Genomic DNA, 25020 nt, shown 5'->3' with positions numbered 1-25020 from the left:
TAGATATTGATAGAAAATGATCTGCTTCAGTCCATTCACACAGAAAAGCATAATGCCTCACAGAAAAGCAAACTTAGGTCGTCGGAAGTTAGCGCCATCTGTTGGACATAAAAGCCTTAATCCATATATAAATATATTTTTGAAAGGGGGAAATGGTGTAGGGGTATGAAAAATAGATAGTAGCCGATTTTCAGACCTACTGAATATGCATATAAAATTTGGTAAAAATCGGTAAAGCCGTTTCGGAGGAGTACGGTAACAAAAATTGTGACACGAGAATTTTATATATAAGAAGATATATATATAAGGGTGTCCCTTATTTTTCGAATATTTTTCGAACGCATAGGGCCTAGTTTCGTTTATTTTACCCTTAAATACTCCAATAAATTTCAGCTCATTTTGATCACTTTAACATTAAATTAGCAAATTGCAACAAAAAAAAAAACATTAAATTAGCAAATTGTAATTAAATGTTTACAGAATACAAAACTAAGATATGAGTAAGATAAACATATTAATTATTCTTGCATTCAACTAGAATACTAAGTACTTTTATGCTGTATCTCTATAATCTTTATAGTTTTTGTTCATTACATATACAAAAAACCTGCAAATTACATTTAAAAATAAAAGTTATAATAAGAACATTTAAAATTTATATTATTTAATCTAGTACAAAAAAAAAATTTAAACTTACGAATCTTTAACTGAGTTATGGGAATGCATGGGATTGTTAAAATTAAGATTTTAATTTAACATTAATTTTTAACAATCCCATGTTTAGACGGCCGGATGGCCGAGCGGTAAAGGTGGCAGCCTACCGCTCTGGGGGACCCGGGATCGAATCCGAGCGGGTCGAATAATCCCCAGGAATTTTTCGGGGGGTGGTCCGTTCGGATATGTCGGGCCCCGTCCCTCACCACCCGGTCGCCCCATTGTGGGCCTGGCCGAACCCATAATGGGCCTACTAAAAGAGGCCCTCTTAGTGCCCACAGGGCGGAAAGAGTTAAAAAAAAAAACAATCCCATGTATTCCCATAACTCCTGAAATAGAATTTTGATAAATACGCGAGATGACGACGTAGTATTATCTTCATTCATTTTGACGTGCAATAAAACCTATTAAATATCAAGAAAAAGAAAATAAATATTAGCATTAGTATCTAATAATCAATTTAAAATACAATTCTAGAAAACTTCTTTATTACTCTAGTGTTTTTACATCAACTACAGAAATAAATTATATTACAGTATACTTAATAAGAAATATATTAAAACAATTTGGAAAGAGATGGAAGCAAAGACAAAATGTTCATATAATTACATGAAAAAATAAAATATATTCAAAAACAGCAGCAAACTTATTGAAACCAAAAGTTTATAAATATTCATAATGCTTGTTAATCTCAAAAAACATTTTATGAAGTTTCTCACAAACTTTGAATTTTATGCAATTGCTTAATAGGCACACATTGTATCGTCATTTCACATAAATGCTAATAGAGCATTTTCAGTTAGGCATCTTGCAAACAAAGTGGTCTGCAAATACATTAAGACCCCGCATAACGCTGATTCAATATAACGCCGTCTGCTTGACGCCTTAAAAACGCTCAATATTTATGCTGATTGAAATTAACGCGGTATTTTATTGATCCGTATATAAGACGATTATTCCCAAACACGACCCAATCAGCAAAAGGTGGCAATTCGTCGTAGCGCTGTACTTCCCTTAAATCTATGTTTGGTGCAATTTTGAAAAATATATAATATCGGGATGCCATACTTCGCTTGGCAAGAATTAACTGAAACATGCATGAACGGAGTGTGGAAGAAGTTATGGCTGAAGGTATCCAAGAATTCTCATCGAGAAGAGCCTATCGCTGTATCGTTAGGTTGACAAAATTGTCAACTTAATTGATACAGGAGATGTAGACGAGCAGGATATTGGGGAGTTACTGCAAGTTTCTGGTAAGAGCCTTACCAACGACGACTTCAAGAACTGGAAAAACAAGGAATTCGTGTGGAACTGGAAAACAGATTCTGAAAACGAAGAACCCAAAAAATTTGCTACAGTTTCTTTAGTAAAAGTTTGGTAACGATAACCGAAATCATTGATCAAACTTTAGCGAATGAGCCAGATTTTGAAAAGGGAACAAAAACAACGAGGTGTTTTGGATGCGATCTTCCGCTACCGACATCAGTGACGTAGCGAACGTAACTGGCTCCCAGGGCACGACACTTTATTAGCACCCCCTCCAGAAACACAGTATAATATAATAATATAAAGAATTTACTCGTAATAAGAATATAATACAATGTAGTACCTACTTTAAAATATCTAATATATTACGAATAGTTACTATTACCTTCATGTCCCGGGCGCCACTCGCAGAAGGGCGCCCGGGGCATGAGACGCCCTTGGTGCCGTTCTCTCGCTATGCTACTGACCGACATTTGCTTAAGAAAAAAAGTGACAATTGAAACTACACGCCTTTATCGTAAAACACAAGCATTCAGAAAAGCTAGGAACTTCGTCGCAAAAAATGAACTTTACTTTTCCATGTGCATATGTGTACGGTACGTGTTATTTAACATTTTTTAATATTAATTTGCACAATAATATAACTTAAAATTACAGTAAAATTTGTTAATTTTTGGTCGTGTTCCCCTATCCCTATTTACTGTATGTTAAAATGGTCTCGTTTAGCGCTTTGTCGTCTAGGAACGCATCCCCCGCGTTAAGCGGGGTCTTACTGTATTTATAATTAGAAAAGTAACATTTCAAAAAACACTAAATACTACACATCACAATGTAACTATTCAATAAGTGTTAGCATTTCTCAATCACAACAAAACACTATAACAAACTTAAATTTATAACCACCACCAACTTTTACACATGGCTTAAGCATGAAATCAATTGTTATTCACTAATTATTTGCAATCTAAATTCAAAAGTAGCAACAATAAAATACATCCGAAGAATACACTGAATGAGACTTACTTTGGCTAACTATAGCCTATTATGTATTGTTTTAAATAAAAATTTAAATAGCAGGTTCTATAAATAAACAATTATAATGGTTTCTAGAAGTTCCATTACAAATATATAGATTGATACATAAGAAACAAGATGTGAGCTTTTCTTATATTTCCAGATAGGCCCTACACAAGAGCAATCAGAAGCCATATATCCGAAACACTATCTAGTTACTAGACAATCTCACCTGATGTTCTTTTATACATTAAGGTAACGTTAGAATTAGCATAGATAAAAAGCATTTTTCAACATTTTCCCCATTCTTCCTTTCAATACTTCTGATTATTTTGGATATTTTTATTATGGCGATGAATAGGGGACTAGAGATCTTTCAAATAACCTAAGGTATCAAGATATATTGTAATGTACAAAACGCTAGCTACGAGGTAATCCCAAAAGTAAGGAAAAATAGGAAGAAACCTTTTCAATAATGTTTACAACATTTTAAAGCTTGAACATTTATCTATTTTTCTACATAATTGCCATTTCAGTCGATGCATTTTTGTATCGACTGTCACGTTGTGCTGAAAGGGGTGTCCATTTTTATCCACACACACACACACTTATAAGTCATACACTGAATTCCATTGCATGCATTGGCTTGTGCCTCCCATGAAGATGTTCTGCACCTCCTTTTGAAGACAGATCATCAGGGGAGCCTCACAGATTGGGAATCACTGAATATGAAAAATATGTATCTGTATATTCAAAAACAATTTACTATAAACTCCTTAAAGATACTTAAATGTAAACAATGAATTATAGATCTAATTAAATTTGTATTAGATAATTATTTTGTTAAAATAACAAATATTATAGACAAAGTGATGGTATTTTTATGGAATATGCACGGGTCCAAAATTAGCAGCACTATGCATGATAGAAATTGACAATAAGCTTAAAAATATTAATGGTATAAAATTTTACAATAGATACCATATATAATGAGGAAATCATTAAGGAAAGAACATAATTAGTTCACGACAAATACAAGAACAAGCTAATAAAATTCTCACACACATCATTTGAATTAAGCATTTTAATAAATGCAATCTTAAAAGAAATAGTTTAACATTTATAACACCAGTGAAAAATATTGACCAGTCTAGAAAAATTTTAGAGAATCTGATTTAGTTTAATTTGCATCATTAAAAAATTTATTTTTCAGAACCCGACATCTAAAACCACACTTTAAATGTAACGAATGAGTTTCACAACAGATATTCTCTCTCTTACGACCACCAAAATCAGCTATTCTCTGTTGACAGTAGGAAAATAATTGATGAGAAAGGAGTGTGTCACTCCTGTACATACTCTAGTTTATATATTCCAAAAAAATATGTAATAAATTAATGAATATATTTATTTCGTATTTATAGATGATCAATGCAAGTCCCTAATGCCCATACATAAACTATTTTACAATAATAGAGAAGAAATGACTAGAAAAAGTAATTTGCATAGTTTTCTAAAAGGTAAGAGAATATACGGTTAACGTTACCTTAGGTAGAAAAGATGGCGGCCGGAAATACCGCCATCTTGACTGCCATTTATGATGGAGCAAATATGCAAATAATGCTCCGCGATTTATTAAATACTAAATCCCGATTTTAGAATTTTTAAAAATATTTACTATTTTGAAATATTAATAAACTATATATTTTATTACTTGCGTTATTATGCATCATCATCTTTTTCCTACGCTTGGATTCGACAACCGTTTACTCCGTTTTACTAGTTGACGTTCTTTTTTTTATCAATCTTATCAGTAATATTGCCTCCTGTTTTTCCCCCTTTTCTAGTACCTTTCTTACTTTTTTCTTAATAGAAACTGGGGCTGCAGGGACTGTCTCAGGTTTTCCACAAAGGAATTCGTCCAGAACCGGGATATATCTTACTTAAATAATTCACAAATGTGTAGAACTTTTCTCCGGGTTTTTTGAACGGCCAATTACAAAACTTTTATACATAAAGGAATGCATGTATGAGTGAAAGATCCTCGGTGTAATGCTTTGGTAAATTTTTTAAATAGTCCCATAGCCTTTTGATATTTTGAGTATGGTCTCCTGTTCTGGGGTTAACGAAATTCTCTGAGTGATTAACTGTCCTGTGCTCTATTTCGATTCCTTCTAAATTGTCTATGTTGTTGGTACCCTTTCCATTCGTCAGTCAAAACCAAGCTTCCTAAATTAACAAATTTTGAAATAATCCAATTTAACTTGATTTCGGAACGATTGTTCACTCCCTACAACCCATTTCGTACTTTTTAGTTTACGGCCTTTTTCGTATTTTCGTTTACATATAACAGTCGTCGATTTCAACAGTTTTCTTCGGACCTCCAATTTTAAACGATGACATATTGTGAAAAGCTACTAGCATAACAAAACTTGTGGTTAGACCAGTCAACAGCAGCCTTATTAGAAATACCTACAGCAATACCTGAGGTGGTTGAAGAGCATTCCAATGCAATATAATGCCATATAAAAGATAATATTCTACTCCATGATATTTTTCCACATTTACCTTTAAACGTTCCATCGAATGCTGAACTATTTCTTCGACATTTTTGGCAACGCATCACACACGAATTACGGTCATGTCGATAAAATATTTTACACGACTTCGAACAAATCTTACACACGTCCTCAATATGCTGTAATCCTGGACTTACCGCAAATTAAAAACCTTTATCGATTCTGGGGTTCATTCCTAATTCGGAAAATTCTGATTCAAGCACTTGATAGAAATTATGGGTAGTGCATGCTGCCCAAAATTCTTGGGAAGAAATATCAAAATTACTCAATTATTTATTAACAAATTTTTTCGAAAAACAATAGATTAAACGTCAAAAATCACTCAAATTAATGCTTAACACAACTTTTACTATATTCTGTCGATAACACTTCACGAAATGCGTCGTTAGTATTAATTTGCATAATACATCGCGATAGTTCGCAGCTCCCTTTATTACCGACGTCACTAAGTAACCTGGATCGAGATTACCGGAAGCTCCGCCATTTTGGCTACCTAAGGTAACATTAACCAAAATGATAATTAAAAAACTCTTATTCCCTTAAACTGTATAATTACCATAAATTTTTTTTTTAAATAAAATCGTGGCTATTGAATCGTTAAAAATTATTTTGTTATTTTGCACAATCAAAATAAATGTATTGAAAACTATAAAAACAGAAAAAAAATTATATATCTGAAGTTATTCTAGTATCAAAAACATTCAGATTCAACACGACACAGTTCTCGGAAAAACACCACACAAAACAAGCAAAACTCACTTATCACGATGGGAAAAAAAAGCCTCGTTCTATCTCTATCTTCAGGTTTATATGGAGATACGGCTATAGCCTTGCAACTCTCCCCGACTAGTCTAAAAGCCTCGTTCAAATGCGGCGCGTCCTTAAGTACCCTCTCATGGACGCGCCATGCTGCCAGCTAAAACACACACCAACAAAAATAATATTGGAGTAGCCCAAGACAGCCAAATATTGCAGTGCCACAGAATGCGAAAATTTGAATTTTAGACTGGAACGCTTTCGATTAACCGATGATTCGGTTGATAGGTATTTGGATAATCGATGCTCTATAGTATTTTTAAAGTTAAAATAAGATTAAACTAACGAAAACCAACACCAAACCCAAAGTGGTGGAGAGCAAAGCCCGCTCTAGGGGCGGGCAACCCGAACATATGTCCGGGGCGCCATTTTGGCTGTAAGTGTGAGAAAAATATTGATGCGTTAAATACTCAATTAAAGAACCTTTCAAAAACTCTTTCCGTTCTGTTAGTACTAAAATGACTCTTTTTAAACAAACCTGTTGTGAGCCTGGCCAAACCCACAATGGGGCAGCCGTACCCATAGTGTGTTTCCTAATTGGGCCTGAGATTTGTCGGTCCCTGTCCCTTGTGAGATATATTATGTCTGTATTGACAAAGGTTGCAATTAGCCCCTTCCCTACCCCATTGTGGTGGGCTCCATCCCTAACCACAACGGGTTGGTGGGGCCCGAAAAATTCTATCATCATGCTTTTCATCCTATGGAATATGATCCCGTGTTCTCCAGAGCGATAAACTACCACTTTAACCGCTCGGCAATCCGACCGTTGTGTATTATGGAACTAGATAAAACTAATTATTAAACGATCATCAAAAACGTTTCATATTTTTAAATTTTGTGATTTTTTGTCTAGTAATACAAACAAAACACGCAAATATATATCAATAAAATCATTGCGATTGTTTAAAAAATAAAAAAATAAATTACAATTTAAGATGGTGGAGTTCGGCGCCCACGTGACATCAACCGTGGGAGAAAAGCCTTCGATTTTCGAAGTACTTGCGCAGCAGAATCTAGAAAATGGTTTGAGATTCGCATTTAGACATTTAAGGTGATTCTAGGCATAACATAGGCAATAAAGTTTTCCTAGTAACGAATTACATAATCTGTTACATCTGTATCTATGAAAATCCATACTTTAGTATAGAGGAAAGATGTTGCTTTTAAGTACTTTGCACATATGTACAGTACATATACAAATGAATAACCTAAAGGTAACTTCTACCCAAAATTCAAATACCGTATACCTCGACAGATAAGGAGAGGTATAAATTTTCGTTGAAGTTTTATAGTTTTAGCGGTTAATGTTACCCGTGGTGCCAAAATGGCGACTCTTCTCTGATTCCAGCAAGGAAACAGTGGGACGCACGTTCTAACCCAGTGTTTCGTAACCGGTGTGCCGTCACAAGGTGAAAGGTGTAACGTGAACTTTTACATATTCTATTAATTGTCAAGTTTTATTTATATATTTTTATCACAGTTGCTGTGTTTCTTATGCTTGTATTTCATTCTCTGACACAGCACTGGTGAAATATGATGATGTTTGTTTATTCTTTATTACAAGCCACGCATTTTTATGTATTCTAAGAAATTAAATATAAAATAAATTTGCTTCCAGGTGTTTTGTTACCCTTGCCAATTGTTCTGTGTACGTGCTTCTCCAAAAAGTGCTGGGATTAGCCCTGTCCTTTATTACCTTATTACTTTATTTTGGTACTTGTCCCTGTTTGTTAGTGCTTCCTCAACTTTATTACATTCCTATACCGATTCACCAACCCGTTGTTAGACTTTCCTTCGAAGAATATAGGTCCCGCGTCTTGCAAATATTTCAGTTCTATCTTAGCTGTGCTCTGTAGTAGTCCAAAAATTGTGATTGCTCGTCAGTCTAATTTTTTTCTATTATTATTAGACTATTTAATTTTTTCTAAGATGGACAAATTCCTTGTACGGAGTGTTCCTTCGACAAGTAGTAGTAGTGATAGCATTGAGTCCAGTGGCGTAGCGTGGCTGTCAGCCGCCCGGGGCGGAAGAAAATTTCGCCGCCCCCTTATTTAGGTATCTCAATTTAAAAGACTAAAATATACAGTAATTCTAAAGAACTTTTCAGCAAGAACAATCATCATTATCGTGTATTCTACAGGTTCAAATTTTTACAAGATATTATTATTTATTGTGAAATTTTGCCGCCCCCTAAAAGTGCCGCCCGGGGCGGGCCGCCCCTGCCGCCCCCAGTACGCTACGCCACTGATTGAGTCCGCAAAAAAAAAACAAAAATTAGTGCGTCGGCAGTATAGTGATAATTATTTATCTTGCGATTTTTTTTTTGGTGTGGTGATAAAACGTGCCCAATCCCCGAGTGTATTGTTTGTGGTGAAAAACTTACTAATGCTGCTATAGTGCCCAGTAAATTGAAACGACATTTGTCAACAAAACATTCTTCTCTGTTAAACAAAGATGTCAATTATTTTCATCGGTTGTTGGAACAAAACCGAAAACAAGCAGCATTCATGACTACAACAGTATGTGTTTCGGACAAAGTACAGGAAGCTAGCTATAAGGTAGCCGAACTTATCGTAAAGGCCAAAAAACCACATACAATAGCTGAAACGTTATTAATGCCTGCTTGTAAAGAGATGGTGAAAATAGTCCTGGGTTCAGAAGCTGCTAGTGAAATATCAAAAATTCCTCTTTCTGATGACACGATCAGTCGCCGAGTTATTGAGATGTCCAGTGACATTGAAGACATTATGAAGGAGAAAATCAACAGCAGTCGAAAGTTCTCACTTCAGATCGACGAGTCCACCGATATTAGCGGCCACGCACAACTTCTTGCTTATATTCGGTACATCGATGGTAATGTAATTGCAACTAATTTCTTTTTTTGCAAACAACTTCCCGAGCGAGCCACCGGTGAAGAAATATTTCGTGTAACTAACGAATATGTGCTCCAAAATGAATTAAAATGGAAGGACTGTGTTAGTGTTTGTACAGACGGAGCCGCAGCTATGACAGGCCGAGTGAAAGGATTTGTAGCTCAAGTACGTGAAATTAATCCTAACATACGATGCGATCATTGTCTTATTCACCGCGAAGCCATTGTTGCTAAATCTTTGCCACCTTCTCTGAAAGCTGTGCTGGACGAAGTAGTAAAAGTCGTAAACCTTGTCAAATCGCGACCCCTAAATTCGCGTCTATTTTCCGTTTTGTGTCAGGAAATGGAATCAGAACACACCACACTCCTGCTACATACAGAAGTACGGTGGTTATCAAGAGGAAAAGTGTTAACGCGAATATTGGAACTTAAAGACGAGGTACGTGTATTTTTGACTGTCGAGGGGCACGGTACGCGAATTTATTTGCAGATGATGAATGGGTATGTAAGTTGGCCTATCTTTCTGATATTTTCGTACAATTGAATGAGCTGAACAGAAAAATGCAAGGTAGGAACGAAAATATTCTTACTAGTATGGATAAGATTCAAGGATTTGTGAATAAGCTAAATTTGTGGATACAGAGAATTGAAAATGGTTCGTTTGAAATGTTCTCGACTGTATGGTCACTTGCTTCCAGTAATAAAATGATGATGGATCTAATTAAAGAACATTTACAAATCCTGCAGCAGAGGTTCAAGAAGTATTTTGGAGACAGTGTTGAAGATATCGACTGGGTTCGTAACCCATTCGTTGCGATTTCAGAGTCTCTACCTATTCATTACAAGAGGAACTCGCGGAATTAAAAGCAGACAGAACATTGAAATTAAAACTCCTCGAAGTGCCTTTGGATACATTTTGGTTGACAATAAAAAGTGAATACCCGGCTATATCCGAGATGGCAGTTAATGTGTTATTGCCATTTTCAACTACGTATTTTTGTGTGAACTGGGCTTCTCGACGTTGACTGAAATTAAAACATCAAAGAGGGAGAGACTCAGATCCGTTGATGAAGAAATGAGAGTAGCATTGTCAATGATTCCACCACGGATCAGCCGTCTGTGTGCAGCTAGGCAGGCGCAAATATCACATTGAAAAGGTATGAGTAGAATTATTTATTTTAATAGTAGTAGAAAAGTGTATTTTCTACACTATACACTCTACAGTGAATTAAAGTTCATAAATTTTAATAACGCACGAATTGGTTAACGCAACATCTGTTTAATAATAATAATAATAATAATAATAATAATAATAATAATAACTCTCCCGTGGTCACCACCTGGTCGTGGTGGGAGAGCCCAGTAATTTTACTGATCCATAGGGCAATGCAGGCTGGAGCACAAGCTCCTGGTAGGGACACCCATGCCAGTAAGGCCTATGGGGAAAAATGAAGCTAAGAGTGACCACACCCACATTCTGTGGACATATTTATTATGGTGATAACTAGATCAAAGTGTGATACCGGCTCGGACGTCGCCCAGGTTAACAAGGTCCGCGTTCGTGGGTTAGGCAGAGGCTCACGTTCGAAAAATAGGCCACAGTCTCCCCTGGTTACCGGTGGCGAAAGCAGCACCGGCCCAAGCATGGCTACTGCAATGCCCTCAACAGATGTGAGGAACCAACCCAGCCTTGGTGTTTCTGTGGCAATGCATCCACAGACCACAAAGGCTGGAAAACCACGCCAACGGATGAAATGGACAGTAGAAATGAACGAGTTTATCATCCGTACTTATTACACGATCACAAAACTCGAAACAAACATGACAGCATACAGACAACAACTACACCATAAATTCACACAACAATATCCTCACCTCACTGTCACTGAACAAAGGGTTGTTGATCAAAAAAGAACAAATATACACAACAACCTTATTCCACAAACAACACTTGAACTTATCAAACAACAGGTTGCTGATCAAATACATCAACAGACAGAAACATCTAACATTAATGAAGATCATGTAACCTGTCAGGATAATCCAGCAACAAGCATTGATAATAACACACATACAACAATTACCACTAATGATACTACAGACACTTCCTCGTCCATCACTGATAACATAGACATGGATTTAGTTAATACGCTCTCACTTATATTTCAGGAAACACTCACTAAATATACAGGTACAGATCCCACACAAAGACCACGAATACCAAAAATCAACACGTCAAAGAAGTAGGAAAAACACTAAATTATGTAAACACTCACTTACTACCACACTACATTCATTCAATTTCTACACTCGCAGACATTCATACATTAGTTTATGCTGGGGCAGTCACAGTAGTGACACACCATGGACTGAAAGTACAGTCACAGACAAATACACAGAAAACAAAATTCTATCACAAGCCTGCCTGGCAGAGAAGAATAGAAATACAAATAAATGACATTAGACAGCAATTAGGCAGGCTGACACAATACACTAAAAACAACATAACACCCAAATTAAGGAAACAGCTCAAAAACATTTTCAAGAAAATAAAAACACACACAAAACATGAACATCACAACACACACATTACAGAATATATTGATACACTAAAACAAAAACTTGCTGCCAAAGCACGTAGACTCAAACGATACAAAACATGTACACTACGAAAACAACAAAATAAATTATTTACAAACAATGAAAAACTCTTTTACAGACAAATTAATAACAAAGCAAACACTGATACACAGCACAGTGGCACACCAACAGAAGAAGAACTCACAACATATTGGTCTTCTCTTTGGTCCAGTGCTGTCACGCATAATGCTGATGCAGGCTGGATCGAGGAGGAGAACAGAAACTTGCACAACATACCAACTATGCCCTGTGCTGAAATAAACATACATGATTTCCAATACACTGTTAACAGAGCACACAACTGGAAGACACCTGGTATAGACAACATTCACAATTTCTGGTACAAAAAGTTCACATCACTGCACCAGGAACTAGCTAAACACCTAACACACATTATCATCAATCCACAGGACATGCCAAATTTTCTTACTCAGGGCATCACCTACATGAAACCTAACATGCCTCAACAGATACCACAAGAAAAAAAACAACAAATACCACAGACCCCACACAATACAGACCAATTACATGTCTTCCAACACTGTACAAATTATTGACATCCTGTATTGCAAACAAAATATACAAACATATTGAAGAACACGACATTCTAATAAAACAACAAAAAGGTTGCCGTAGAAATCACAAGAGATGCAAAGAACAGTTACTCATAGATTCAGTCATTCTACGGCAAGCACACAAACAACACAGAAATATACACATGGCATATATAGACTACAGAAAAGCATTTGACAGTGTTCCACACAGTTGGCTGCTACATATTCTACATATGTACAAAATACATCCATCACTCATTGCATTCTTTCAAAACACTATGCAGCACTAGAGAACAACACTACATCTCAGGGTTAGTAACACTTCCATACAAACAAACCAAATTTTTATTAGGCGAGGAATTTTTCAAGGAGATTCCTTGAATCCTCTCTGGTTCTGCTTAGCCCTGAATCCATTATCCAACATGTTAAACAACACGCAATATGGTTACAATATCAGACACGAAAAAACAACACAGTTTACACTGTCACATCTCATGTACATGGATGACATAAAACTTTATGCATCCACACAAAAACAACTTTATCAACTCCTACAAATCACACATTCATACACCAAGGACATACAAATGGAATTTGGCCTAGATAAATGCAAAACAGTTCACATAGAAAAAGGAATCCTGAAGAAAGAAGATTTTGCACTTGGAAATGGAGACATTATTGAATCCATGAAAGAGGGCGAGTTCTACAAGTATTTAGGATTCCAACAGGCCAAACTAACAGAACATGCACAAATAAAGGAAAGATTAATTAAAGAATACCAAAGTAGGTTAAATGCTATTCTCAGAACACAGTTAAATGCAAAACACACAGTTAAAGCAATAAACACATATGTCATCCAGTACTCACATGCCTGATTGACATAGTTAACCTTCACTACAAACAAATACAGTCACTGCGAGAGTTTTTCTACAAAAAACAAGAAACATCACAATTACATAAAGCAGTAACTCTAGCAGACTCAAATAGCACACCATTAAACTTACACTCACATCATATGGACACAACACAACATATAAAAAGCACAGACACCATTAAGCAATCGTGGGCTCGAAAGGCACTCCATGGCAGGCATCCTTATGATCTGGCCCAGGATTTTGTTGACAAAACTGCGTCAAACAGCCGGTTAGCTCGGGGATGCCTCTTTGGGGAGACAGAAGGATTCATGATCGTCATACAGGATCAGGTCATAATTACTAAAAACTACAGAAAACACACACTCAAAGATGCAACACTCACAAATGACACATGCAGAAAATGTCACGTCATGCCAGAAACTATACAACACATCACCTCTGGTTGCAAGCTCTTGGCACAGACAGATTATCTACACAGACATAATCAAGTAGCAAATATAATACACCAAGAGCTTGCAAAGAAACACAAATTAGTAGACATCCACGAACCATACTACAGATACATTCCACAGACAGTATTGGAAAACAACACGCACAAAATGTACTACGACAGAGCCATAATCACAGATAAAACAATTTACCACAACAGACCAGACATCACACTCATTGACAAACACAATAAAATCACATACATTATAGACATATCCATTCCAAACACTCACAATATACAAAACGCTTGCACTAAAAAAATTAGTAAGTACACAGAACTTGCCCAGGAAATAAGGCATCTGTGAAGGATGGATAGGGTGCTTATTGTACCTGTCGTTCTCTCCTCTACAGGTGTCATACCACACACACTGCACAAAAGCCTGGGCACATTACAATTGAATAGAAACACATACATCACACTACAGAAGGCCACTATATTGAGCAAATGTCATATTGTGAGAAAATTCCTGAATACAGACACACACACTGATACACTTCTTTAATTTCTGTTTTGGTTACTATGCCTTGACTTTGGTCCGGCATAGTATATAGCCACCAGTGTTAACCGAGTATATCCCACTTAACCCAACATAATAATAATAATAATAATCAGTGCACAGCCCAAACGGTCAGGGGTTGAAAGTTGAAATTTGGTACACAGTTAGGGTACGTCACGAGAACACACACTAAGAAGGAATTTTTCGAAATTCCGCCCCACGGGGGAGAGGGACAGGATTAAGTCTTAACACTTCCATCAACAATGGAAGTGTTTCGTAACAAGTGTTAAGAGAAAGCGAAGTGCAAAACGCAGATGCAGTTTTTTCGAAATCGAACATATTTTTAGACCTATCTAAAAATTCTGTAATTAGTCTGGAAACAGGGAGGACCCAATTCTTGCATTCTGTGAAAACAGTAAGGTTGACTATAACGTAATAATCTTAATATTCGCTAAAACGGTTAGGAGTTGAAAGTTGAAATTTGGTGCACAGTTAGGGTACCAGATATAAGTTCCAAAGTGTTAAGTAACAATGGAGAACAAGAGAAAGCAACGTGCAAGATTTACGGGCGTTGGAAAAAAAAAAGAAAAAAGAAAAAGAGTAATATGTTAGAAAATATTCGATTTTCAAATTTAAACAGATTAGTTCGGTTTTTCTTGACCTTTCTTCTTTAGAACATTCGATGAAAATCGAATGATATAATCAGAACACGTCGTGAAAATCGAACAATATTAGAACATTCGATTTTCAAATTCGACCTTTCTTTAGAAATACTTAGTTCGTTGATGAAATTACTCTTTTTTTATGACTATAATGTAATAATCTTAATCTTCGCTATCGTTACATTTGCCCAAGCAATGCCAGGCCTACTTGCTAGTTTTTATATAATATAGATGTCGAAATTTCGCACGTGGGGAAGAGGGACAAAACTAAAGCTTACCGTGAAGAACTGGGATTCTATTATATTATTTTAGATGTGGTTTTTTGCGTTTTTCATTGCGTTTTAATAGGGAACGTCAAGAGAATGTACACTAAGGAGGGATTTTTCGAAATTTCCCTCTCACGGAAAAAGTGTTATACATTTTATAATAGATACTTTTAAGCCACAGCAATGCGTGGCTGGGTCCGCTAGCTTTTAAACTTACTGTTTAGATTATTCGAGGAGGAAATATGTAATGAACTAAATAAATTTGTGATATCACAAATTTGTGATATCACAAATTTATTTAGTTCATTACATATTTCGGCTATAGTTTTCATGATTTCTTAAGTACTATTTTTTTTTTTTAAATCTTAAATGCAATGTATAGAAGTCACTTTTATAAATTTTTTTATTATTTTGTTAGGTTTTGTACAAATTTTGATTAAGAACCTACAACTTGATTATGAAATATGAAAATGATTAAGAAATTGATAATTTCTTAATCATTTTCAAATGAGAATATACAACATTATATACAGTTTTACACATTGACAATCTTATAATTATATAATAAAATAATCTTACATCTTAATTCGGTTATTTATATTCTTATGATTTACGCATTTATTTATTGTTTCTTCAGCTTTCAAATGTTTATTAAACAAGTATAAAGTTGAATTGAATCACTTCAACAATAATTTTGCTTCTCCTTTTAACACTTCCTATTTTAAAAAACTTCAATTAAATTTTTAATGTTCTTACTTTCAACAAGCAAAATTAAAATTCTTATATAATAAGCAATTATTTATTGTAACATCATTACAATGCTGGGCTGCAATTTTTAATCATAATTTTAATTTATTTTATTTAAAATATATGCTCTCCACATCGAACTAGTAGTGGCTTACCCCTGCACATCATACTTTAACAATAGAGTTGTGCTGATCATCTATTAACTGCTTTCGGGGACAAACTTTTAAATTGAAATAACATGACTTCTGGTGCAAACTGAAAGTTCATATATAGTCAATTGGGGCCTCCTGCCACAAAGGTTTCCATATCTGATGTCAGATTTCATCTATCTAATTCTGTTCTCGAGATTAGGGGTGGACAGATGGATGACAGTGGAAATTTATAGGTCTATAATTTTTCTCAAATTGCAGCCCAACAAAAAGATTAAAGTATAAAATATCCTTTATATTTATGATATTATGTACAATTTGTTTTTTTAGGTTAAATTACTAAAATTTGAACACAAACTTGATGCCAAATTATGTAACACAATAAACAACTGTCCTTCAGCATTAAAACCCTTTAATAAACTTAAAATATAGATGCAAGTACTTAAATGGTTATTTTACATTCAAATTTTCAAGTAAATGCAAATGCAGTGTTTCATTACACACTGGGACACTAGAGAACAATATTTATCAAAGAATTTTTATATACAAAAAGTACAAACTCCTGTAAGATTATGATAGATATGATTATGATTATCTGGACTGGATAGATGTCACTCTTTAAATTTCTAAAAACTTTGTTTGTGGCTATGGTACTACAAGACAGTTTAAATTTAAAATTATAATTTTAACTTTTATAATTCTTAAAAAGTTATCAATCTTATAACTTTTCCATTACTTATAAGCTTGTTTTACATCAATTTGTTTTCCTTTGTGTTTAATTGAAATTTTAAAAATTACTAGAGGTTTGCTAAGTATTTATACACATAAGAGAAAAACTTTTTCAGTTCTCTTAATTTAAAAAATTTTTGTTTGATATTCCATTCTATAAAAATTTTGTCTGATTGTGAAGCTTCAGAAGTGGGTACAAAAAAAATTTTTTTAAATTTTTGTATAGAAGAAAATAATAATAATAATTACTATGATGTTGTAAAAAGAAATCGTCAAACAAGAGAAAAAGAAGGGAAACGAAAAATGAATATTTTATGTCCATTAAAGGGCATGTCTGTAGAAATTTCTAAGAAAGTCAAACTACAGTTGTCCCTTGATAATCCGACAGGTATGAGACCAAAGGGGTGTCGGATTATCAAAAGTGTCCGGATTACCGAAAGTGATTACATATTTGGCATTGTTTTGCTAACAGTAGCCTTCAATATTCCTACATTTTATGAGTAAAATGCTGCCTAGGTTAATATGGAAATGAAACACCCATTTCGGTTAACTAAAACATGTTTATAAAAAGAGATATGGAAGCCAATAAATGTACATACAGTATGTATAGGCATAAATAATACAGTACGTACAGAACTGCTCACGAAAAACAGAAGAAATGTGTGTCATTGTGTAAGAATTGGGTGGGGAGATTCATGTTGCGACATCCTTCTGTGCAAGCAGACACAGGGACTACGGTAACCTTGACGGGAGGTGCGTCGGACTACTGAGCATGTCAGATTACAAAATGTTGGGCTATCAAGGGATAACTGTACTCAGATTAAAACAATAGATGAATTTGAGTACTTAGATTGAACATCTTCGATAGGAATCAAATTCGGTGTTGACTCATCCCACAATCTGGGTTCCAATCTTGTTACAATTTGTAATGAAGAGGGGGACCAATTGAAGAGTGGGGGCAAGTCGGCATCGACCTATCAAAATGTTTGATCTGGGACCCAAAAAAAAACATATAAAACCATCTGAAAAAAAAAGGTTCTTGGTACTTAGTTGATAGCACTCCTCTCCCCGAATTTTTTGGTGCTCCTATCTTTCCACACCAAAGGCTTGTTCTACGTCCCAGGATTTGTTTTCCCGTCCCATCAAAAACCAACCCAGGTGCACCTGGTCATCAGTGGTCATTGCTACAAATTGTACTGTGCACCCCGGAATCATCGTTTTCCACTTCACCTTCACTAAATGACTGTCTGGACATTCGGACTCTTTTTTTTTTATTGGTGAAGGACTAATTTCCCCTCTGTTGGATTGGCATTATGCCTCTTTGTTGGCTTTGTTGTAAGAAATTTTTATTATTATTAGATGGTTTGTCGATGTGGAACCTGTCTCGGAGAGTTTTTCCTACTCCCACACGTTGGTCATAATTGCAAGACAATCCTGACTAACGCAGTTGGTCGGCTAACGTTACATGATGTAGACATAATGCACTGTTGAAAGTACTTTAATAATTATGAAATATATTTATGCAAGTGTATGTGTAATACTGAAAGACAGTTGTTTATCATGTTACTGTGTTATGTTATTGTGATTAATTATTCAATTTACAGTAAAAATTGTTAATTTACCCCTTTCTGATTCTCAAGATTTAAGATTTTCTGAGTTACACAGAAAATCTTAAATCGTTCGCAGTTTAAGTCTAGTTAACACTGAAAAACAACAGATAAATTGGCTGCTGTCACGATTATTTGCAAAAGTGTTAGTTTTATATTTGGTGACACTTGGTATTACAGTTAGTATTGTGCAAACAATAATGTTTCTTTTGCTCAAAAACATTCAATGTTTGGAAAATGACTTTGAAATAAAATTATAAATTTGGAGTGTTAAATAAAGATTACCCATTTCTAAACTAATAAATATTGAACTGTATTAGTACTAGGTAATGTTGAAATAGTAATTGATTTGAATAAGTAAACTGATTTGAAATAAGATTCTTCTCTGTAACATCATTGGTTATCTTTAAGAATTTGACAGGAATATATTAATATTTTTTACTGTAAATTGAATAATTGATCACCCTGTAGTTTTATCCATTGCTTTTAAATCAGGCTGTATATAAAAATATAAATTTTTAATTTCTATATTTAAAATAAAATATTCAAAGATTATAATAAAATGAAATATCTTCACTTACCTTTCCATTTTCAGTACAGCAATTGAAAGAGCATTTTACAATTGTTTTTCTGACTGATGTTATAACAACTTTTGCCACCACTTTTTCATCTATATACACTGAAAAATAAAAATTCTGCATAAAAATGTCAATTAATGTAACTTCTTTCATTTATTTATTTATTAAGTATTAACAAATTTTTACAAATCAATTTTTATATAAAATTTAATAGACACTTGATCATGAAAACAATGTGTGTTAGTAATGTATAACAACAATATTACAAAGACAATTTCTAGATATATGTTTCATACATACTAATAAATGATATTTATTTAGTTTTGCAATAACCATTCATGACATTTTTATATAAGGATATTTTGCTATTTATATATATTTTATTGTGCGAGATTATAAATAACTTTCATATAAAACTTCATTTTATTAAAACATATATTTTTTGAAATATTTCAAAATTAAAGCAGGATAATTCAAAATGAAATATTACATAATATAGATGTTAGATCAAGATACATCTTAAAATTATATCTTGATTAAAATAAAATACTCAATATACTTTAGAACAAAATAAATAAGTAATTCTTTTATAAAAAAAACTTACTAACATGGAGCTGGAAATTCTAATAATTCTTTAACTACAACACAGCCAGGACCTGGTAATTTGGTACCCAATAAACAAGAAATTAATCTAGAAAGATAATAAACAATCTTTTTCACTGTTTTAATAAAATCCTAGATAAAATTTAGATCAAACTAAAATATCATTTTTGATGTAAATGATATTAAAAAGTAATAAGCAAAATTAATTGATCTGTTTAGACAATATTAGTGAAGATAAGGAAGAATTGATGGAGGAGATAAAAAAAGTTATGAATAGATTAGAGTAAAGGATTAAAGATTAACAGAGAGAAAGTTCGTACAATTTCACTTCAGTGATAAGGAGAGAAAATGCAGGTTAATTATTCATTATAAGGAAATAAAAAACAGTGGAGAAATTTAAGTAATTTAAGGACCAAAGATTTTGTTATAAAAGAGTTCTAGTTAGATTAAAAATTATAAGACAGTTGTAAGAGTGCAATGCAGTTTGGATCGGAATGTTGAGGAATAAAGAAATCTCAGGTAAAGATGCAGGTAGCAGATATAAGGATGCTCAGGTTTGTGTGTGAGATTAACTTAGCTGATATGAATAGGAATGAGCATGTAAGGGGTAGTTTAGAAAAGGGATATTATAGAGAAGCTTACATAAAATAGATTTAGATAGCTTGGACATATAGTTAAAAGAGATGAATTGGTTAGGCAAATCAGGGACTTGACAGGAACTAAGCAAAATAGAGATAGGCCAAAGAAAGTTGAAAATTAGAAGTTAGGAATGATTTAAAGGAGTTACAGTTAACAAAATAATTCAAAAGAGGATAATTTGGAGGACTAGCATGTCAAGATCCAAATGATCAGAGAGAGAAAGGGAAGGATGTTCAAGACAGACTAAAGCTAGACCCATAAATCCCTTTCTTTTATTTTTAAATTTAAACACCAGACGGGAGAATAACAAAATCTTTATTGCAACTTCCCGAACCAACAGGAAAATATATATATTATTATAATAATATAATATATTATTAAAATATATTATATTATTATTTTATAATATTTAATATATTATAAAATATATAAATATTATAAAATATAAATATTATAAAATATATATATATATATATATATAAAAGAGATATACGAGGGCTGATCAAAAATATCCAGGACAAATTTTTATGGAGAACTACACTACTAACAGTACCAATGTCGCAACATTGGTACTATTAGTAGCGTAGTTCTCACGGAGTTCTGACTATAATTTCCTACAACCAGAACAGTGGATGGCAGCATGACTCAACAGTAAATAGGTTAAGCTACAGTGCAGTCATGTGTTCTCTGTCAAGTCATGTAACTAATGAGTTTAACAAGAAATGTGTTTGAATCAAGTTTTGCTGAAAACTGCGTAAGATAATCACCAAAATGTACGAAATGTTTCAATAAGCATTCGGAAACAGTGCTCAGTCGGTCCCTAATTTATAAATTTATTTCGGATTAGTACACTTAATTTTCTTTTATTAATTAATCCAGTTTCTTCTGTTGTCGATTTGTCCCACGTTGAGCATCTCAGCATGTTGCAACCCTACTTCTGCTAATACTACCCACATGCATGACATGTTTCTAACACGTAAGCCATACTGTCAACAATTCTTGGTCCGAATGACGCGGTTGGGACTTTAACAGAACTGTAGAACATACTGATAGGAACAAAAAAGTTTAATGAACCATGGGTGTACGAGCGCGCCTTCGCGAGATATAGGCCCCCCAAAATGACTATATGGCAGCGAACATGGCGGCCCGACTGACCTCTCGTACGGGCGCCACCACACGCCGCCATGTGCTAAACTAGTGATCGATTCACGGTAGTTCTTGAACGAAGTAAAAAAATGGGGGAAACGTCTACTAAAGGCAATTTTAACGGCAAGCGACGGGACTCCCGTAAAATCGTAAAAAAATATTGGGTCACGTGACCCGGCTTTTTTGCTCGCGAACCCACATAACGTAGGCGCAACTTTCGAGGGCTATATCTCGCGAACGCGCACATATACAGGTATGGTTCCTTTGACATTTTTGCTCCCCCAAGGGGGGTCGACGATTTGCCCCCCCTCCCCACCGCGTCATTCGGTCCTAGAATCTTGCCGCTATACTGCAACTCGGAACAGTTTTTAAGAAATTCGGCCAAGTTAACATACTCAGACCTCCTGTCCAGTTATAGTGGTCCATGGTAGCCAACGACTTAAACCTATCCCCTTCTACTGGGTTACACGATTTGTGGACGTTCCCTAAGTTTTAACTCTATATTAATTTACGAGATGAGAAAAGTGTAACGACATTTGCTATAATTTAGATTTTTCCTAATAAATGGTGTATAAATTTCTACCCATTAATTAAAGCACCGTGAACGATTCTTCCATCAAACTTCTGTTTTTGAGCATAACTATCATTTAAATGAATTGGATTAAAATCTCCAGTTAGTTTAGAAAATAATTCTACATCATCTTTTGTAAATAATCGAGTTTCCTCAGCAGTATCTCCTTCGCAAATGTGAGAATTTCTCGATAATGATAAAGTCGTCGAATGCAGACATTTCTTGGCGACTCGAACCGAACATGCTGCAAACAAGCAAGTCGCCATCTTTAAAACGAACACCTCGGCAGTGTTGCCAATTAAAAAACAATCAAATTTTCCGATAGTTGATAGATTATCATCAACTATCGGAAAATTCGTTCCAATTATTATATTCGAAGATTTATTCGCAGTAGCAAATAAATTCGCTATTTTTCCGTTTTGCCCCACATGTAGCGTCGCGCCGCTTTTCGTGGCGTCGTTTCGCGTCAGAGTCGAAAAAACACGCTTTTCAAAAATTCAAAGCCGAAATTTTTTAAAATTTAACCAAAATAAATTTGTTAAATATTACGGATAGGCATTCTATTGAGAAGACTAAAATTCAAATCGTTTTCTTTCCTTTTAATTAAGAGAGTACTCATTTCTGAAGTTATAAAATTCTCAACAGCATATTAAAATGATATTTTAGATAAAATTTTCGTTTGGAACGCCGTTTATACGTGCTCATAATATACTTTGATGTTACTAATTTGTGAAATGACTATTACTTTTATTAAAATCAGTAAATATTTCATTGTTGATACAATTGTTAAAGCCGGCGAATGAGGCAATGCTATTCGCCGGCTTTAACGGCTTTCGACGTGACGTCAGAGGCAAATTCGTCGCTTCTGATATCACTCGTGACGTAGTTTTACTGAACCAATGAGCATTTCGTCTACCCCTCTAAGAATTATTGTTCGGTAGTTTGTTTTGTAAAATGACGACTTCGTAATTGGTATTAGCTTCGGCTGCTTCCATTTATTAGAGGTTGGGTCGACGTTTTCAGCCCAAAACGTGAATGTCGGACGTCGAGTACCGCAATCTGGCAAGTCTAGGTTGACAATGACGTTTGCTACGTCTAGCATAGCGAGTAGAAGTTCGGCTTAAATTTTTTCATTTTTTTTGTTTGCGGTTAAAATTATGACATATTTTATTAAAATGATTATTTAAGCATTTGTGAATAATATTGTAAAAAAGCAGACAATTTTAATCCAGAAATTATTTAATTATTCAAATTTTTTGCAAAGTGCCTATAGAATTTACATATGTATCATAAGTGTTCATAATAGCTTATCATAATTCTGTAGGAGTAGGTTTGTTCTTTCACAGCATCTTCTACTAACAGCAGCGTAATACGTTTGTAAAATTTCTAAAAATAGTTTCCCGAGCTGCTTTCGGATTTACATACGCTACTTCCCTCAATGAAAGTATGAGGTAGTCCTATCGTACCGTAGGAGACAGGATTCTAATTAAAAATAATTTTTTAGTGTTATTAAACATCCTATAAATACTTCAAAATAGTTTGTTTATTTACCTTCGCTGGTAACATTGGTCATTGTTAAACATGTTCCGCCATTTTTAAACAATATCCCATGAGTCAGTGTGCGATGTGTTTTACTTGGAGTTCAAACGTCAAAAGTGTACTTCTGCTTGCCGTACAAGTTTAACGTTTGAACTTCGGCCGCAACCTCTCTATTGTCTGTCATAAATTTAGTACTGTACTTTTGTGTAGTTTTGCTCTTGTATTGTACATCATACTTTTCCTGTTAGAAATAGTGTGGTGCTGGTTATGTATCTAACTCCATTCAGGGGAAATTTTTTAATTGAAATAATGTGACTTGCTGTACAAATTGGAAGTTCATACATAATTAATCTGGTTCTCTTTCTCTTATAATTTCCATGTCTGTTCTCGACAGTCATCTAACCAACCTACGTTGTCAAGAATATGGAAGGACAGAAACAGATGGACAACAGTGGGAATTTATAGATCTACAACCTTTTCAATTGCAGCCCAATAAGTACCTCCCAGTAACCGAGCGGATAAAACCACCGAACACCAGTAGTGGTCGTGGTTTCGAACTGGCAGTGTGAAGTTTCCTGGGTTTTCTTACAAAATTAACATTTTTACTTTTTACCAAAAAAATAAAAGAAATATTATCAAATATAACTTCTTAAGCCTTTTAAATTTCCGGTACTCAATACTAACATAAACAACCAATTAACTAATGTTTTCGATCGCCTCCGCGATCTTCATCAGGTTTTCTTCCGACGGTTTCGAAATAGAATGCAAATAGAATTCTTTCAAACTTCAAACGATCGAACCTCTCCCGCGTGCAATACTTGCGAACGATCCAACATGCATTTAATCTCCATGAAACAATCATAAAAATGACTCTGTCCATCCGTACAGGAATACTACACTACTCTGAGATGCTACCATTGCGGGCGCACTTCGGAGACATATCGCCACGCATATGATAAAACGTTGCCATCCTTGAAATTGATACATTTCCCTGATTTTGACGCCTTGTAAATCTCAAGGGTCTCCAAGGCCCTTAAGATTTATCTCATTAAAACATCATTTGACACGGACCGCATCAGGGCCTTGGAGACCCTTGAGATTTACAAGGCGTCAAAATCGGGGAAATGTATCAATTTCAAGGATGGCAACGTTTTATCATATGCGTGGCGATATGTCTCCGAAGTGCGCCCGCAATGGTAGCATCTCAGAGTAGTGTAGTATTCCTGTACGGATGGACAGAGTCATTTTTATGATTGTTTCATGGAGATTAAATGCATGTTGGATCGTTCGCAAGTATTGCACGCGGGAGAGGTTCGATCGTTTGAAGTTTGAAAGAATTCTATTTGCATTCTATTTCGAAACCGTCGGAAGAAAACCTGACGAAGATCGCGGAGGCGATCGAAAACGTTAGTTAATTGGTTGTTTGTTAGTATTGAGTACCGGAAATTTAAAAGGCTTAAGAAGTTAT

General features: G+C 34.7%; 3 protein-coding genes across 3 annotated transcripts in view; 2 read left to right on the top strand and 1 right to left on the bottom strand.

Annotated features, from left to right (window-relative positions):
* LOC136990417 (beta-hexosaminidase subunit alpha-like) overlaps positions 1-25020 on the top strand; it is a 376498-nt gene that overhangs the window by 179015 nt on the left and 172463 nt on the right. The gene's annotated exons all lie outside the window — the stretch shown is intronic.
* On the top strand, positions 8897-10125 carry LOC136990446 (zinc finger BED domain-containing protein 5-like). Its single transcript, XM_067288832.1, has 2 exons — positions 8897-9700; positions 9904-10125. Exons 1-2 carry the CDS (start codon positions 8897-8899, stop codon positions 10123-10125), a joined length of 1026 nt encoding a protein of 341 aa, XP_067144933.1.
* Positions 15758-22279, bottom strand: LOC136990445 (hydroxyacyl-thioester dehydratase type 2, mitochondrial-like). Its single transcript, XM_067288831.1, has 4 exons — positions 22026-22279; positions 19663-19745; positions 19058-19155; positions 15758-15960 (listed from the first exon to the last, which is right to left on the bottom strand). The coding sequence occupies exons 1-4, from the start codon at positions 22277-22279 to the stop codon at positions 15922-15924; spliced, it is 474 nt and encodes a 157-aa protein (XP_067144932.1). The 3' UTR covers positions 15758-15921.

The sequence above is a fragment of the Centruroides vittatus genome, unplaced genomic scaffold (genome assembly GCF_030686945.1).
Source record: "Centruroides vittatus isolate TY-2023 unplaced genomic scaffold, ASM3068694v2 scaffold_932, whole genome shotgun sequence".
Classification (NCBI taxonomy): Eukaryota; Metazoa; Arthropoda; class Arachnida; order Scorpiones; family Buthidae; genus Centruroides; species Centruroides vittatus.
The sequence above is the reverse complement of the archived record's forward strand: the minus strand, read 5'-3'. Positions and strand labels throughout refer to the sequence as shown.